General features: G+C 36.8%; 1 protein-coding gene across 2 annotated transcripts in view; it reads right to left on the reverse strand.

The window, feature by feature from the left end:
- Positions 1-17,128, reverse strand: part of CNTN3 (contactin 3) — a 348,715-nt gene that overhangs the window by 93,268 nt on the left and 238,319 nt on the right. For both annotated transcript variants that reach the window (XM_032149509.1, XM_058437166.1), the window contains exons 6-11: positions 11,678-11,881; positions 10,376-10,478; positions 9,682-9,866; positions 6,077-6,213; positions 4,982-5,111; positions 2,429-2,579 (exon numbers count right to left, since the gene is read on the reverse strand). In XM_032149509.1, the coding sequence (XP_032005400.1) occupies positions 2,429-2,579; positions 4,982-5,111; positions 6,077-6,213; positions 9,682-9,866; positions 10,376-10,478; positions 11,678-11,881 (910 nt within the window). The remainder of the gene's footprint in view (positions 1-2,428; positions 2,580-4,981; positions 5,112-6,076; positions 6,214-9,681; positions 9,867-10,375; positions 10,479-11,677; positions 11,882-17,128) is intronic.

Genomic DNA, 17,128 nt, shown 5'->3' on the forward strand with positions numbered 1-17,128 from the left:
TTACAGAGCTGATCTAATGACACTAAATTTTTGTGTTCAAAAATCTTTGAGCACAAAAATGTCAGCAATTCTAAAGGAAGAGTTAACTTCCAGCATAGTCAAAATTAAATAGTTTGTGCCATGAATCTATACTTGTATTAAGTATAGGTTAAAGCATTAAGTGGCTAAATCAGAAATTCCAGGTTAGATCCTGGAACTTATACACTTTTACCAGCACCATCACTATACAATGTGGATATAAATATCTCCTTGTGTGTCACTAGCTAAATCTCTTAATCCTTTTATCCCCTTTAAAAATTAAGATTAAAAGCCTCTACCTACTGTATTTGCTACTATGAGGACAAGTTGATTTAGCATTGTACAAAGCATTGATATCCATGGGAAATAATCTCTAATTCATGTACATTATTGAATCAATTAAAAAATTTTTGAACACAAAAATGTCAGCAGTTCCATATGAAGAGTTAACTTCTAGCATAGCCAAAATTAACTAGTTTGTGCCACAAGTCTGTAGTTGTTTAAACTGGCTTACAAAATCAAACTGCAAATCACTAATTAACCTCCTGTTCCAGAAATCTATTCTGTGCAGCCTAGCATTTGGCTGGATTGTGTTGAACCACTCAATTCACAATTTTATCTTGTCATCCTGCTGTGTCTGCCTTTTAATGAAGGCATCTTCGGCTAAATACTGGAGGAACTGCAGATTGTGCTGTTGTAACCAACTTGTCTAAATATACCTTTGGGCCCATAATCTAAAAGCCGTTCAACCTGGTCATGTGCAATCTGATGCTGTGATTTTAGAAAAGCAAATCCACATTTCTTGGCCTAACTTTTTATTGTTTGTATTCCTTTCTTTTCCAAAGTAATAATTTGGACTCTATGACTTCAATGGCTGAGACCACCTCAAAGATTCTGGGCTCCCTGTACAAAATGTGGCACTGATAAAGCTTAGTGGTTATGTCCTAGAGTCCAACAGAATGGCTCCCAATCCTGGCTATATGACTTTAGGCAAATTAATTCCACTAAGTTTCTGTTTTCTCATTAGCTGTAGAAATATCTAAAGGTGATAATTCACGTAGTGGTCTGTGTTAAGTTTCCTATTGCTGTTATAAATGACAATTTGTTCTCTTACAGTTCTGGAGGTCAGAAGTCCAGTATAGGTCTCAATGGGCTAAAATCAAGATTCAGAAGGGCTGCGAATCTGGAATCATTTTGTGCTCAGTCAGGTTGCTGGTGGAATACAGCCTCTTGTGGTCATGGAACCCAGGTCCCTGTTTTCTTTACTGCTGGCCCCTTCCCTCATCTTCACAGCCAGCAACACTCATCAGGGTCTTTCTCAGGCTTCAGGTCTCTCCTGCCTCTTCTGTGATTATCACAGGTCTCTGACCAATCCTTCTGCTTTCCTCTTCCTCTCTTAAGGGCTCAGGTGATTACTTTGGACCCACCCAGATATTCCAGAATAATCTCTTTATTTTAAAGTCAACCACTACGACTTTAGTTCCATCCTTAATTCTACCTTCAAATTTAATTACCTTTTGCCATGTAATATAACATAGTAACAGGTTTCTAGGATAAGGAGAGGGATGCTTTGGGGCCAATTATTATGCTTATCACAAACTCTGAGCATAATCCCATGCAATAAATACTCAATAAACTGTAATAATAAATAATAAATATATGGTAAATTTATAATAGATAAGCAGCAGTAATAGCCAACACTTATGCTTACTTTCTGGCAGGTGTTTACCTAAGCGCTTTATTAATATTTATGTACTTCATCCACATAACAATTCTTGACATTAGGTGTGAACTATTATCATTCCCACTAACAAATAAGGGAATGAGGCACAGAAAGATTAGGTCACAGCACTGAGCAAGTAAAGGCAAAAATGAAGATTTGAATCCAGGTGGTCTAGCTCCAGAGTCTGTGCTTTTCACTAAGCCCATCCTGCTTCTTCATCTCAGTGTTATAATTACAACCAGGAAACCAGGGATACCTTTGCTTAAACTAAATACCAGTCATGCTAAATTATTTGAGTACAGGATAACAGTAATATTTCTATTTCTTTGCCATGTGCTGTTATTATATATCCTTCTCTTCTTTGTCCTGGGATGTGGATCTGCTTCTGGGACCAACATTCCTTCATCATTCTGGTTGAGTCTTTCCAGCGATTCAGGAAGAAAATCCTTGTTAAGAGAAAGTATTCTATGTGGGAAGACCTTAGATATATTTTCTGTGTTTAGATTTCAAAAAACTGAATACTCTTACAAAGGTATTAAAGAACAAAAATACTACTATTTTGGTTCTTAAAGATCTCACATGCTACTGAAATGCTATTTTGTTTCATTTCATATTTAAAACCTATGTTGACATCAGTATGGAAAGTGAGAGGAAAGTAAATGACCACTTTTCTGGACATCAGAATACCTTTCATGCTCCTGCACGCTCACATCCCCCTTCTTCCAGGAAGAGCGTGCCCTTGGGGAGGCTCTGGGTTTACAATCCAAGCTGACCAGGCTGCCCACCTGCACCTGAACCAACTTCTTCATTGGATTCTTTGAAAAATCTGGAGCAGAAGCTGAAAAGCAAGAAAGGAGAGAAGGAGAAGTGGATCATTTACAAAACTTCTTGTCAATTTCAAAGGTCCACTTTTACAGTTTTAAAAGTTTTCTTTACATTCAGGGTGTCAGTGCTTGATTTACTTGGCTTATTGTGTGCCACATGCAGGATAATTCATGCTATTATGTTTTCCAGCAAGTCTAAATCGTGAGACAATTACTTTATACAGAAATGTTTAGTTTATGGTGAAGATTCAAAGTAGCTCAATCATGTGTAAGGAAAACATTTGGTATAGAACGTTTTTAAATGTTAGCTCCACGAAGACAGGAACAGGGTCGTCTCTCTTGCTAACCTTTAGGACATAGCACTTGGTACAGTGCCTGGCATTCAACAAAGCTCAGCAAAAGCTTTGAGAACTGAGGCTAAGCACTGAATTAATATTCTCATACATATGCATGTATCAAGTTCTATGATAAAATATTCAAATTATTAGGTTGACTTCCAAACTGGGGAAAAATAATATTATGCACATATTATTTTAAATGCTATAATATTGTATGAAATATAATAATGTGTAGAAAATATTACATATGCTAATAATTCATGGGATGTTAATCCTGAAACAACACTTGAACATTTAAGATACATAATATTGTATCATTTGAATGAAAGGGTATGTTAATAAAAAAAAATCACTCTTCCTTTTACTGCAAATGTGAAAAACGTTAAAAACATAGTGCATTTCCCAAATAGCTAATGCTGTGTCTTATGGCAAATCCAAGTGAAAACAATTTATTTATTTGATTAGTGGAAATCTTAGAGTGAATCATATTATGTAATTATGTATGTGATCGTGGTAAAGAAAACATGGAATCCAGAGGTTGTTGGCCTTAAAAATTAAAATCCTAAAAGAGTGATTTTTGTTAAAACAAAAACTTGTTTATATTTGAAAACAATCTTTTGTTTATGCACCTTGTATTCCTTCACACACAACAATCCCACACAGTAGGACCCCACCCATTTTAAAGATGGATAAACTATGGCTCATCAGCTTAATTTATTACAATATAATTACAGTATTTCAAGTTAATACTTATATGCAAACTCCTCCCTCTTTTTGTCATAATATGCTACTTCTCTATCATGGATAACAGCAGCCAGATTTTCAGTGTATCATCCCTCCAGGCATCAGTCCTCCTGGTACAGACGATGCAATTCTAACTGCCAGGCACTAGAGATGAGAGAGCCCATTAAAGCAGGGTTTTTCAGTCACTCTTGACATATAACATTTTGGGCTGGATAATTATTTTTTGTGAGAAGCTATTTTGTACACTGCAGGATATTTAGCAGCCTCTGTCCTTCACCCACAAGATGCTAATACCACACACTGGTCCTCTCCCTCCCCACACCAACCAAAAATATCTCCAGACATTTCTAAATTTCCCTCAGGGCAAAATTGTCCCTGGTTGAGAAACACTGACTTAAATCATGCAGGGCCTTATCACTTGCTAACCATATGGATTGGTTCAGAAATAAGTATTAACCCAAATCAGGTTATATCGGGCCAATGGCATGCAACACTTTGACTTCCCTTTGAGCAATTAAGACAGCCGTGTTTCTTCCACTAGAATGACCACGGTAATACATTCATTTCATTGGGAAACATCATATAGAACCTGATAATGGTGATGATATTTGAACGCTGGACCAAATTATGCTGAAATCCAAATTCTCCATTTTAATAACATGGACTGATGAGCAAGCCCTCCTGCTCCTCCTCCCTTCCTCCCTTCCTTCCATTCATCTCTGCTATGCTATACTATGCCATGGCGTTTTGCTTGGATTTTCAATCATTTGCAATGTAAATGTTCTTCTGGACAATTGCTTTAAATATGATAGAACATTTTCCTTTTCTCCTATACCTAAAGTACAAGAAGAAGATCATCTATAATTTCAAGTAGTGGAGGCTTGGACAACGAAAGCCTCAATGTATCTAATTCGTTGGGCTTCTAACAGAGCCACTAAAGGCAAAGGCAACTCTTTTTGAATCAAATATGATTGATTCAAATTTTGGTATTTGCTATTACGGAATGGCAAGAGAGAACACCAAAATCACTTATTCTCCTAAAAGGCTTTGCTTAGTTGGTAATATTGGAGGTGGATAAGGATATCTTACGCCAATATTTGATTCCTACTGTTAATTAACTTAACCCTTGGTCCTCAATTCTGGCCATAATTGCTGTTTTTCCTTAGAAACTGTTAAAAGGTATGCCTTGATTAGAAACTGAATGATCGTGTTGTAATACTGTAGATATTATTAGATGTAGGAACCTAATGTGAAAAGTAAATATTACTGCTTCTGGAAATAATGAAAGATTTAAGACAAAAAATTAAGAGAAGAACAGAGAAAATCAGTCTTACCAACAACTTTGAGCTCAGCACTGGAATAGACAAGGCCATGTTTGTTTTCTGCTATGCATTGGAACATTCCAGAATCAGTCACACTTAGGTTTGATATTGTAAGGGCACCATTTTCTATCTGTATTCTCTCCTAGATGATAATAAAAATCTTTCATATAAACAAACATACCACTTTAGAATAAAAATGAACTATCATTTCACGCATACACAAACTTCCTGCATTTTTCTGAGAGTATTAGACAGGATGGCCTGAAATTTAACCTTATCCTTATTTTAAATGTGAAAGACTAATTTACATAATAGCTACACATTAGAAATATGAATTAACATCCTTCAGTCCAAAAGTATATCATAAAATAGATAACAAAGAAAGAGGTAAAATATGCAACCATTTCACTTTTTCCCCTACAGTTAAAGTTTCTTAAAAATGTACCATGACTTTAAAAAATGTTTTATGAGGTTGATTTTTATGCCATCAGTTGGAAATGTTTTCACTATGTTTTTTCAAATCATGCAAGTTAAAAACATTATAAAATCTGTGGACTAGAAAGGTTTCTGGGAAACACATGTATTTACCAGAGTTTCTAGGTAGTATGAAAGGTTAGGTATGGAAATTGAAAGAACATAATTGACTTAGTATATAAAAAAAGGGCAAAAATGACATGGCTTGAGAAGGAGAGTGATGGAGAAAATAAGTACTTACATAACAAGGTAACCAAGTAATAGATACATTCATTCTCCAGAGGCCACACACCAAGTTGTCAAACAGGAAAAGGAAATTATATCCTAAATTTGATTAAAGTAAGGCCTTCTCTAACTTCAATACCAAAAAACAGTAGATTATTTTACAGACTAAATTCACACCGTGACTTCTTCCCAGTGAAATGCCATGCTGAAAAGCTCTCCTCACTGGCAGACTTGGTACTTGATTTGATATTTTTCCTCCTGTACCGCTGCTTAGAAGTAAAGGAAAGTGTGCAAACTCAATGGTTTATTTTGGTACTAGAGACTAAAGAAAGCATTTGCTAAACACAACGTGAGGAAAGGGTGGATTTACCAGGCCTCTAAATCCATTTTAGATCCATGTTACCTTACCTCTAGCACTAGGGCTGCTCCATTTTTCAGCCATCGGTAGGAGGGCTTGGGCTTGCCACTCGCCCTGCATTCCCAATAAAGACTGTCCTCCACGGCTATTTCCACATCCTTTATGAGTTGAACCCAATGGGGCTTTGCTTCAACGAAAGAAAAGGGAGAAGAAAAGAAATTTAAACCACCCAGCAAATAAAATGTTTTTATTATTTTATTATCTTATCTGGACTAATAGAAATGGACATGATAATGAGAAACAGATTGATTTGAGAACAGAGGCTAGAATTATATTTTATTTACTAAGTATCTACTCATTGGCTGTATGAAACATTTCTACATTTGAGGATGGATGTTGCAATCTGTTATTTCCTAAGGCAAATTAAGTATGCTTTCTCTATTTTCAAAATTCTGAGCACTGTATTATATTATTTAGATATCTATTAGTAGACAGTAATACAGGTACACAAAACTGATTTGTTTTCCAAGTGTATTTTTGAATCATGAGATCACAACTGATGATAACTTAATAAGTGAATGACAGCATATATTGTTCTTAATTATGAACTAAAAATTAACATCCATAGGAGAGAAACTTCTATAAGCCGAGGAAAAAATATTTTCCACAAGTTAGAAATAACTTAATTAAATACAAACCAGTGAGCATCTTAAGAACCTCTGAGTGAATTAAGATCAAAGCAGGAAAAGATGGATAAGTTGGTTCAACTTGAATCATGTGATTTTTTGCCAGAAAAAGAAGTAACTGATGCAACTTTAAATTACATATGCAAATAAGTTGAATCAAGTGAATTTATCATTTTCAACTTATGCTTTAGAGGGTATTTGGAAAATTCATTTTACAGATGAAAGCATCGTACCACTTACAATGAAAGTCACTTACTATATACAGTATACCCAGCCAAGTCTCAGCTTGTCTTTTAAATCCAAAACTGGGAGGTGACATGTCTTACTGGTTTCACATTGCATTATGCATGTGATGTGTACTGTGGGATTCACATTTGCATCCTCCATATGGAGAAACAGTTTATCTATTTCTATTTAATTGCAACCATGGGAAGATTTGTCTTTCCATTTCTAGCTCATAAAATTACTTTTTTATAAATGAAACTGAAAAGAAACTATGGCTATTTAGCTTTTACAGAAAATGTATTGGTCTAAGTTTTCTCTTTTATAGGTGTGTGTGTGTGTATATATATATAACTTGCTCAGTATGAAGTGCAGTTCAGTACCAAATCACTTCTCTCTATATTAAAACACATTTTCTTTTTCTTTCAGGAATGATCAGCCTGAGATGGAATATGACGGTGAATAGACTCACACATCAGCCTCTTATAGAGACCTGAGTTTCTGGAAAAAAAAAAAAAAAAAAAAAATCCCACAAGCTTCCCATAGTAATACTCTTCTCCAAATGGGAGGATAATTCGCTGGACTAAATAATCCTGAAATCATAACTGCCACATCAATTCTGATTTCTCCCCTTATTGCATCATATGAGATGCAAATATTCTACAGACTATTTTTCACATGAAATATTAGAGCAGATAACCAGAGAACTGCATGGCATCTACTTAATATATTAATGTTTAACAGAAATTGTAAGGCAACTTTCATGAAATGCTTTATGCCATTAATTTCTGATTTATTTTTTAGGTATGTATCACATTACCTACACAATGGACTAAAGTAATAGTCTACCTCTTTTACTAAGTATAGCAGACACTGTTGGTTTTCTATTGTGCATTCATTTCCTCTCTTCCTTATTCCTAAAATAATACCAATTTTTAATCCAGTTGTCCACTCTTCCATGACCTCACATTGTCTATAGAAACATGACATTATTCTCTGTTCCAAAGTGAAGCACTTAATTGTCTAGTCTAATTTCTCCTTGCCAGTGATTGGTTTAGGAATGAACATGTAGCCAGTGAGGTTTGAGGAGAGGACTTCTAGATGTTTTGGAGAAAGGAAGGATGAGTAACAACTGATGTGCTAGTCACTGCTGGCAGCCATTTTGTGATCATAATGGAAACTAACATGCAGAAAAAGGGAAAAAACATAGACAAGGGCAGAAAAAGTAATCACAAAGAAACCGGGTTGTGGCCTGATGACAAGGTAATTAAATGACAATTTAGCTTTGGATATCCTCATCATATGAAACATACAATTGTTTATTATGTAAACAGGGTAACAGAGCTAAAAATACTTTTACTGAAACATTAATACACTTGGAATATCCTGTGTGTTCCCATAATGGTCACTTCTTATCCTAGATCAAGTAGTGGTTGCGCAGAAGGAAGGAACTAAGCTAGAGTATGAGAAAAGGTTACTTGCTTTGTTGGGGCCTTAGAGCTGGACAGCCACACGGGTTAAGTGCTTGCTCCCTCACCCTCTATTTCCACAGAATCCTAGGAACCCAAAGACCTTGAAACCTGGGTAAGTTCTGTGCTATACATTCTAAACTAATTATGCAACAAGATGGGAGAGTTACAAAACAGAATGACTCATGCTACCAAACAATGCCTCCATTTGTTTCTGACAGATCCTAAAATCTTACAATATAATAACAAGTGTTAATCATGCCAGAAGTAATGCACTGGTAGACTTCATATTTTTCAAGGTGGGGGGGTCATAAGACCTATAATTTTAGTATTTGCCTTTGCAAACTTTTCTTCCTTGCAACATGCACATATGCTATCCAAGGATGTATTGCAAGATGTTTCAATTTCCAATTTCTAAAATAAATAGAATATAATGCAATTTACCTTTTACAAGAGTGGTCAATTCCCACTAGTTTTACAATGTTTGTAATGATTAAATTACAAATACATATTCACTGAGCTGAATATATATGTCTCCATATATTTTATAAGTCCGTTTTGTAAAATTATATATTTATTTTTTCTAAGTCATGTTTTCATCAAAAACCTAGTTTTCTTAAAATAAGAGGTTTGAAAACAAATTTCAAAAAAAGGCAATCTAATTTTCCTACAAATAGACTCTAAATAAAGGTGACATTATTATTCTTTCCTTACCCCAAATGAGCAGTACATCAAATAAAAGTGATTGCAAATTAAAGGCAGCAAACAGAGTACAGATACATTATTGGAAGGGATAGAATAACACTGAAGAACTCAACAAGAGCCAGAGTTCATGTGGTTTGCTTAATATAGTAATTGCAACTTTTCTCAAAAGGCAGTTTTTTTTTTTTTTTTCTCTTTAGTAGCGGTAACAAAGAAAGATACAAAACCTGTTTTCTAGAGGAGAAGACAAACAGAAAAGAGATCTCTCTCTAATGTGTTTAAGTGTGTGAGAGGTTATTCTTAGGAAAAAATATGAAATATTTCATCTTTGTATGAATCATTTTAAAATGCAAAATGAATATATTATGTCGCCAACTTCATTACAAAAATTTATTTCTTTTTAATTTCCCCTATGATAAATGTTTATCATCACTTAACAAAATGTTGAACAAAACGTTTAACCAACAAGTTGAACATTGGGATTCTGCTATAATGTCTCACCCCTAAACAACAACCATATTTTATAGATGAGAAAGTAAAAGCTAAAACTCCAATTTGCCCAAAGCAGATGCTCACCATAGTAAGTGAGACGCCCTCTGGCAACATTTTTTCCTCGTGAATTCTCAGCAATGCATTCATAGGAACCTGCATCTTCCTGTTGGAAGTTGGGGATTTCAAGCACACCACTGAACTTCCTTAATTTAATTTTGCTGGAAAATGGCAGCCCATCACTTCTTCTCCAATTAATCTGAGGTATGGGACTAAGAAGAAAATCATCAAGTTGTCTGCTATTGTCTGGAAGCCTTTTCGACTTGAGAAAATAAAGCTTTTAAGATTGAACAAGAAGGCACAAGATTTTAAAGGCAGAAAACCACTTCCAATGGTCAATTATATAAACCTGATAAAAAGATTTAACTTAACTCTTTAAGTTGATATTTTAATAAAATAAACTGCATTTTTCTTGACATGATTTCAAGCAAAAAGCCTAATACAGCCCCACTGTATTAGATTACAGCAAATGAACAAGAAAAAAAAACACCCACCAATTTATGAAATTAGGCAGGCAGAGTAATTTTCTTCAAATCGACTTTAAATATTAAAGTTTCAAACTAAATTTTATATGTGCATTTCCCCTGCATTTTATTTTTCCTTTGCCTCAAAATGAAAGTAAATTTTAGAAAATAAAAAAGAAGAATCTTTCAAAAACCATCCTGATTTCTTATAGCAACCTAATATTTCAGCACATAGGAGTAAATGTTATAAAACTTACTTTCCAAGGGCAAAACATTCCAATTTCACAGTCGAACCTTTAGCTGCTGGAAGAGTTTCTGGAAACTGAACTTCTATTTTAGGTTCATATTCACCCATCACACCTATAAATCCACAATATAAAGTTAATCGTTTCAATATTTCCTTTAGAATTGCCTCGTTCTTCTTAAATAAAACTTTCTTTTGCTCCCATTTTGAACCAGCTCTTCTAGTGATTTCAATTAAATAAAATTTAGTCTACACAGCTCAGATTCCCTTTTAACAGCCATCAAGTTGTTGATGAAACAGATTTTTTCTTTAATAATTTTTTAGTGGTGCTTTTTAGCCTATAACAAAATATCCAGAGCTTTAAAAAACCTGAACTAACTTGGGTCAAACATGCAATATTAAAAAAATTTAAGAACTTTGGATTTGCTGATTCATAGGTTACCACGTACAGAGTAGTCCCAAGAAAACCACTAAACCTTTTACATTACACAAAATGGGAGGCTTTGAAATTGTGTATTCAATTTTGACATTGCTAGTCAAACTGACATATATATTATTGCTTCCTGAAATTTCCCTAAAGAACAAAAATTATGGCAGGGAATTTACTTAATGATACCCTAGTAGCAGAGATACCAATCTTAAACTTATTAAATGGCTCCCTGGAGTTAAGAAACAATGACTTCATAAATGGGAAAGGTCAAATTCAATTATAACTGACTGGAAAAAAGTGCTTCAATGCTTTGTGGTCATAGCATTACGCTGTATCAGATATGGTTTTGTGTAAATGGGTCAACTACCCAGGCTTACGGATCTGCTTCCTCGGCAGCTCATAGACTCCCCTTAAACAGCCATCAAGGTGTTGATGAAACAGATTTTTTTCTTTAACGGTTTTTTTAGTGATGCCTTTTAGCCTATAACAAAATATCCAGAGCTTTAAAAACCTCAAGCTGGCAAAGGTCAGGACAGGTGACTTCATGGGAGTGCAAACTGAGCCCCGGGCTCAGAAGGGTCTCATGCTTGGTTTAACTCTTTGCCATTGCTGTCTTAAAATTCTTAATGATTTTTGAACATGGGGCACTCATTTTTACTTTGCACTGGTCCCTGCAAATTATGAAGCTTGCCCTGGGTAAGAATTATGCATAAGGACTGTGATTTATCAAATCATTTTTGTCAGTGTACTCATAAAATAGTCTTTGTGCCAAAAAACACGAAGTGACAATTCTTCTAGATGTACTTTTTACATTTTCCCAGTTGCTTTTTTTTGCAGCCTCAGCACCATTTGCACTCAGAATTGCACTTGGAGAAGTTTCATTACCATCAGAACGTAGCACCAAAGGAGTTGGAGAGCCCAGCACTCGGGCATTTGTCACCATACTTGTCACCACACATGTGTAATTTCCCACATCAGATGGCTCCACCTTAGATATGTAGAGGTGCCCTGTCTCCTGAGAGACAAATCTCCGACTATCTTCTTCAACAAACGATGGGTATTCATTGAAGATCCAAGCATATGACAGTTCTAATAAAATTGTTGAAGAGAGAAAGAAATTCCATCATTAAGGACAGTTTTCCATTGTGTCCTTAATGTATCTATACAAACATCAACTTTACTTCCAAGTAGTGCTGAGTGTTTTTGTTGCAGGCCATGAAGAGAAGCAGTTAAGAGAAATAACTCTCAATTTATTCTTTATTATTATAGAGGACACCGTTGATTAGCATCCTGGTGGGACAATATTATTACTGTCATAATATCTCTGCTTCAGGCACCTTCTAACAAGCTTCTCTGGTCTTGCTCAGTTTTAATTCGTATCTCCATCCTGCCTCTACCATAATATTTCAAAATTAACAATCTAATCACGTCAATTCCTGACATCAAACTTAGCGAAGTTCTTTAACCTCTCAGGCATAATGCAAAATTGCTTAACCTGAATATGAGGCCCTTCATGGTTAAGGTCCTGCTGAAAACCTTAGCCTCTGAGAAGCCCCGTGCTCTCTTTTGTCCCTGAGTCTTTTGCACATGCTGCTTCTGGGGCCTGTAACTCCTGTTGTCTCTGTCCTGTCTTTGGCTTTCTCCACTTTCAACACCAACCGCATTCTTTGAGATAACCTTCAAATGGTTTTCAAAGCTTGGTTCCAACATAAGGAATCACCTCCTCAAGTGAACTCTTCCTTAATCCTCCTTCTCTGGATTGATGCTCCTATATAGAGTCATTCTAAGCTTATTTCAACTAAAACACTTATCAGTATGTAACATTCTACTTACTTGTCTGTCCTCCTATCACTTGTTAAACAAGCGATGTTAGTTTTTATTTCACCTGCCCTTCTCCCTCCTCCAAATTAGCAAAATGAAACACTCAAAGGCATTTAGTAGGTCCTCAATAAAGATTCATGGAGTTAGTTAAGGATACAATTATGCTACTGACTAACATCTATGTAAAGTACAGTATGAGAGTTTTCTTGAACTTTATGGCCAAGGTGAATCAGTTTTCTGCAAAGGAACCATTGTTTTTCTCTTTTGTGATAATGAGGGCTAGATAATAATATGCCACTTTGTTCTGGAGGCCCAGGTTGTTCAGTGCCAAGTTGAAATTTAAGCACAGTTACTGTGGTTGGCTCATTGGCTTCCTGCTTTCCTGAGCCCTATTTTCTCTTAGTTGCATTAACTCTACTGTATTGATTCATTACTGTAGTGCTTTCCCAATAGAGTTTCTTTAAAAACAAAAAAAAAACTTTTGGAAAACATGGAATCAAAATAAATTTAATGAATAACAAGTTTAAATATATTTAAGAGATAATTCCAACGGTGAAGGTCTTTCTTTTTGGTAAAGGGAACAGTAAATCAATATGCAAATAACAATGAGATAAGGAGAAGGGTTAGATGAGAGCTCCCATGAGTTTCAGAGGAAGGACAGGTGCCATTCTTTCATGGCTGAAGAACAGGCCTTAAAGGACAGGAGAACACCCCAACAAGCAGGGATAAAAGCGCTCCAAGTAGAGTGAAGAACACGGGAAAAGGCCAGCAGAGAAGAGAACATGCTAAGGACCTAGAAGAAATAAAACATGATGACTAATTGCCATTCACAATGCAAATGCTTGATGTTTCCAAAAATTAGCAAGGCAATTGCAAACTATACAGACATCCAGAAACATTGGCTTTAACCTCAAACTGATTTTTAAATCATGCTGTCATAGTGGTATAATGTTTCATGAAATTTCAGTCAGTAATGTGGTAAGTCGTGAGCTCTAAAATCACTTATTGGGTTGTATGAAATAAATGCATCTCAAACATTACTCTATGGTTATTCTCATGCCTATCCTAATGATGCTTTTCTCTTGCAATAGTACTGAATAAACCACAGAGGAAAATAACACTAGCAAGGTAGGCTGAGTTTGTTCTGCAGTTGTTAAAACTGGCAGCTGTTATAGCAAGAGCCCTTCAGGGTCTTCCTGCTGCTCTTAAGCATCCAGTTCCACCCCAACATTCCCCAACTCCGGCAACCTCACTTTGCAGTAAAGGAGGGAAAGCAATCTTTCTCTGCTTTTCAAAGTGTTCTACACATGAAACTAACATGATTGTCCTTCTCCCTTTTATCCAGCCAGATATCTACTGTTCTCCAATATAGCAGTCCTTAGCAGGGCATTAGGAATAAAAAGTCAATCCTATTAACCCAGTTTATACTTAAAAAAATGGCTGAGAAAAAGAACTATTATTCAGAGTCAGAAAACCAAAAATCCGGTGAATTCATGCAAGATAATACTATACAGTAATAAGAATGTATGAACAATAACTCCATGCAACATATCACAAATATAATTCTGATTCAAAATGTTTAACTCAAAATATGTGCATAACTCCCTTTATAATGTTTATTTTAATCTAAAGGTTAATATTATTGATACTTAAACATTATTATATAGTTATAGAGATACTGTGGTGGCGTTGGCTATATGACACAGTAACTGATTGACTGGTAGGAGAAGGAAGGAAGCCAAAATTAAAATCATTTTAAGGCTGCTCCCAAAATGAACATGAAGTAGATAGGCACAAATCAAGGTATAGACGGGTGCAGACATGGAGGTTCCTCCTTAGGTTTCACTTCAAGAGAACCTACGGCACAGAACACAGTTGACTGATGGCCTCTACCTGCTACCCCAGGAGCACTGTGGCCACACACCTCCTTGCGCTACTCCTAGTATTGAACTGGATGGAGGTGCTAATGCTGGCTCGTTCCTGCCCCATGAAGGATTTCTCTAATGGGCAACTTTGGCTCGGCAACTCCCCATTTTTACGGCTACAGTATCCTCAGAACTGTGCTGTAGTCTGACATTCTTCCTAAGCAAGTTTTCCTCCCCACTCTCTGTTCACCAACACGGGACCTGACTCACAGTCTGAGGCTCTCTGCCCATTTCTGCTCCTTCACCTTTTTTCCACTTGTTTTTTTTTTAATAAAAAAACTTCTCCAGTTTTTTTTGTATAAGTCTGATCCCTTAGTCCCATCTTGGTGTATGTGTCTCAGGGAATCTCAACATGGGGTTTCTGAAATTGAGTAACAGACTCTCCTCTGTATTTAAAATTGCTCCTCCCCCTTGAATTCTGAGAGAACGCCCATTTTCACTGACTTCCTTTCCTAGGGATAACTGTCCCTCTCCCCAGTTTCCGCTGAGACAATCCCCTCACGTCACTCCCATTCTTTAAATATGCAAACTGACTCCTGATTGATTCTTGGTACCTGCCCTCCAGACAAGTGAAGGCAAGACAGCATCCCAGAGAAAAACAGTGTGAGGCTACTCTGAGATCCCCACTGAAGGAAGAAGAAAAAAATTCACCATTTACAGATTTCACCACCAAAGAAGAAATTATTTCACCGTCTCTATGGGCCAAATTGCTGTGCAGGCCTAAACCTTCATATAAACCTTGAAAACAAATGGAAAGAAGCTTCTGTTTTGTCGAAGTTAGGATTTCTGCATCCTTCGTTTAGGAATTAGTGAAATCAGGCAAATTTGGAGGTCTATCTCAGAGTGGTATACTAATATCCCTTGAATTACACTGGGCTTACATTCTTGAACAACCATTCAATGCAAAATTTCAGTGATCTGTATAAAACTGTCCAGAAGGCCGGGCGCGGGGGCTCACGCTTGTAATCCCAGCACTTTGGGAGGCCGAGGCGGGCGGATCATGAGGTCAGGAGATCGAGACCACGGTGAAACCCCGTCTCTACTAAAAATACAAAAAAAAAATTAGCCGGGCGTGGTGGCGGGCGCCTGTAGTCCCAGCTACGTGGAGAGGCTGAGGCAGGAGAATGGCATGAACCCCGGGAGGCGGAGCTTGCAGTGAGCCGAGATTGTGCCACTGCACTCCAGCCTCGGCGACAGAGCGAGACTCCGTCTAAAAAAAAAAAAAAAAAAAAAAAAAACTGTCCAGAAAATACACATCCTATATACTTGATAGTATTGAAAGCCATTTTAAAAAATGGTTTTATAAACACTCCCTTTCTCTTTGTATCTCAGCAGCACAATAAGCATAATTTTATATTAAAAGCAAAATAATATGGTCTACCTATTGAAATGATGATATGTAACTGAATAATCCAATGATCTTCCTCCACCAATTCTCCCAAACACAACCCCAGAAAATCAAGAGAGTAAAGATCCTTGACGAACAACAAAGAAAAACTAACTCTAAGGTTTTGAGCTTGGAGAAATGGAAGAAACAGGAAAAGTAGGAGGAGCCACTCTGGGGCCGGAAAAAGGTATAGTAAAAATAGTTTTTGAGACTCAGACAGAGGGTCTAGACACAAATGTTCAGTGAGTGGCTGGCAGATTCAAATGTAAGCTTAAGAGAGAGTCTGGGCCTAATAATGGCGGGGTAGGCAGAATAACTGTCCCCAGAAAAAGTCGACACTCTAATGCCTGAAACCTGAAAATATGTTACTTGATATGACAAGGGGGAATCCACAGACATGATTAAGTCAAAGACCATTTGATGGGAACAATCTTGGGTTATCCAGATCGGCCTAATGTAAACCCAAGAGTCCCTATAAGAGAGAGGCAGGAGGGTCACAGTAAGGGAAAAGGAAACATGACCACAGAACCAGGTATGGTAGCCAGAGAATGACATTTCAAGGTGCTGTGCTCTTGGTTTGAAGATGAAGAAAGAGACCATGAGCTAAGGAGTGCAGGTGGCCACAGGAAGCCAGAAAGGCAGAAAAACAGATTGCCCCCTTGAAACTATATAAGCAACATAGGCCTGCCAATTTCTTGATTTTTAGCCAAGTGAAACTGATTTTGGACTTTGGACCTCTAGAACTGTAAGAAAATAAATTTGTGTTGTAGTAACTTGTTTCAAGAGCAATAGGGAAGTAATGTACATGGCAAAGGTGATTAAGTTAGCCATCTCGCTGTGAATTCTGGTAGGCCCACTGTAATCACCAGGGACCTTAGAAGGGAAAGAGAGGGGCAGGAGAGTCACAGAAGGAGGTATGACTACACCAGCAGAGGTCTAAGCCATATAATCCCTTGCTGGTGGCCAAGAGCAAAGGAACATGGGAAGCCTCCAGAAGCTGCAAAAGGGAAGGAAATGGATTCTCCCCTAGAGCCCCAAGGAGTAAAGCCCTGCTGACACCTTGATGTGAGCCCAATGAGACTTGCATTGGACTTCTAATCTGCAGAACTGTAAGGGAACAAATGTGTGTTGTTTAAAGCAGGGGCTCCCAATCTCCCTTTTTCACGGACCAGTACTGGTCTGTGGCCTGTTAGGAACCAGGCC

This window comes from Hylobates moloch, unplaced genomic scaffold (genome assembly GCF_009828535.3).
Source record: "Hylobates moloch isolate HMO894 unplaced genomic scaffold, HMol_V3 SCAFFOLD_4, whole genome shotgun sequence".
NCBI classification, from domain to species: domain Eukaryota; kingdom Metazoa; phylum Chordata; class Mammalia; order Primates; family Hylobatidae; genus Hylobates; species Hylobates moloch.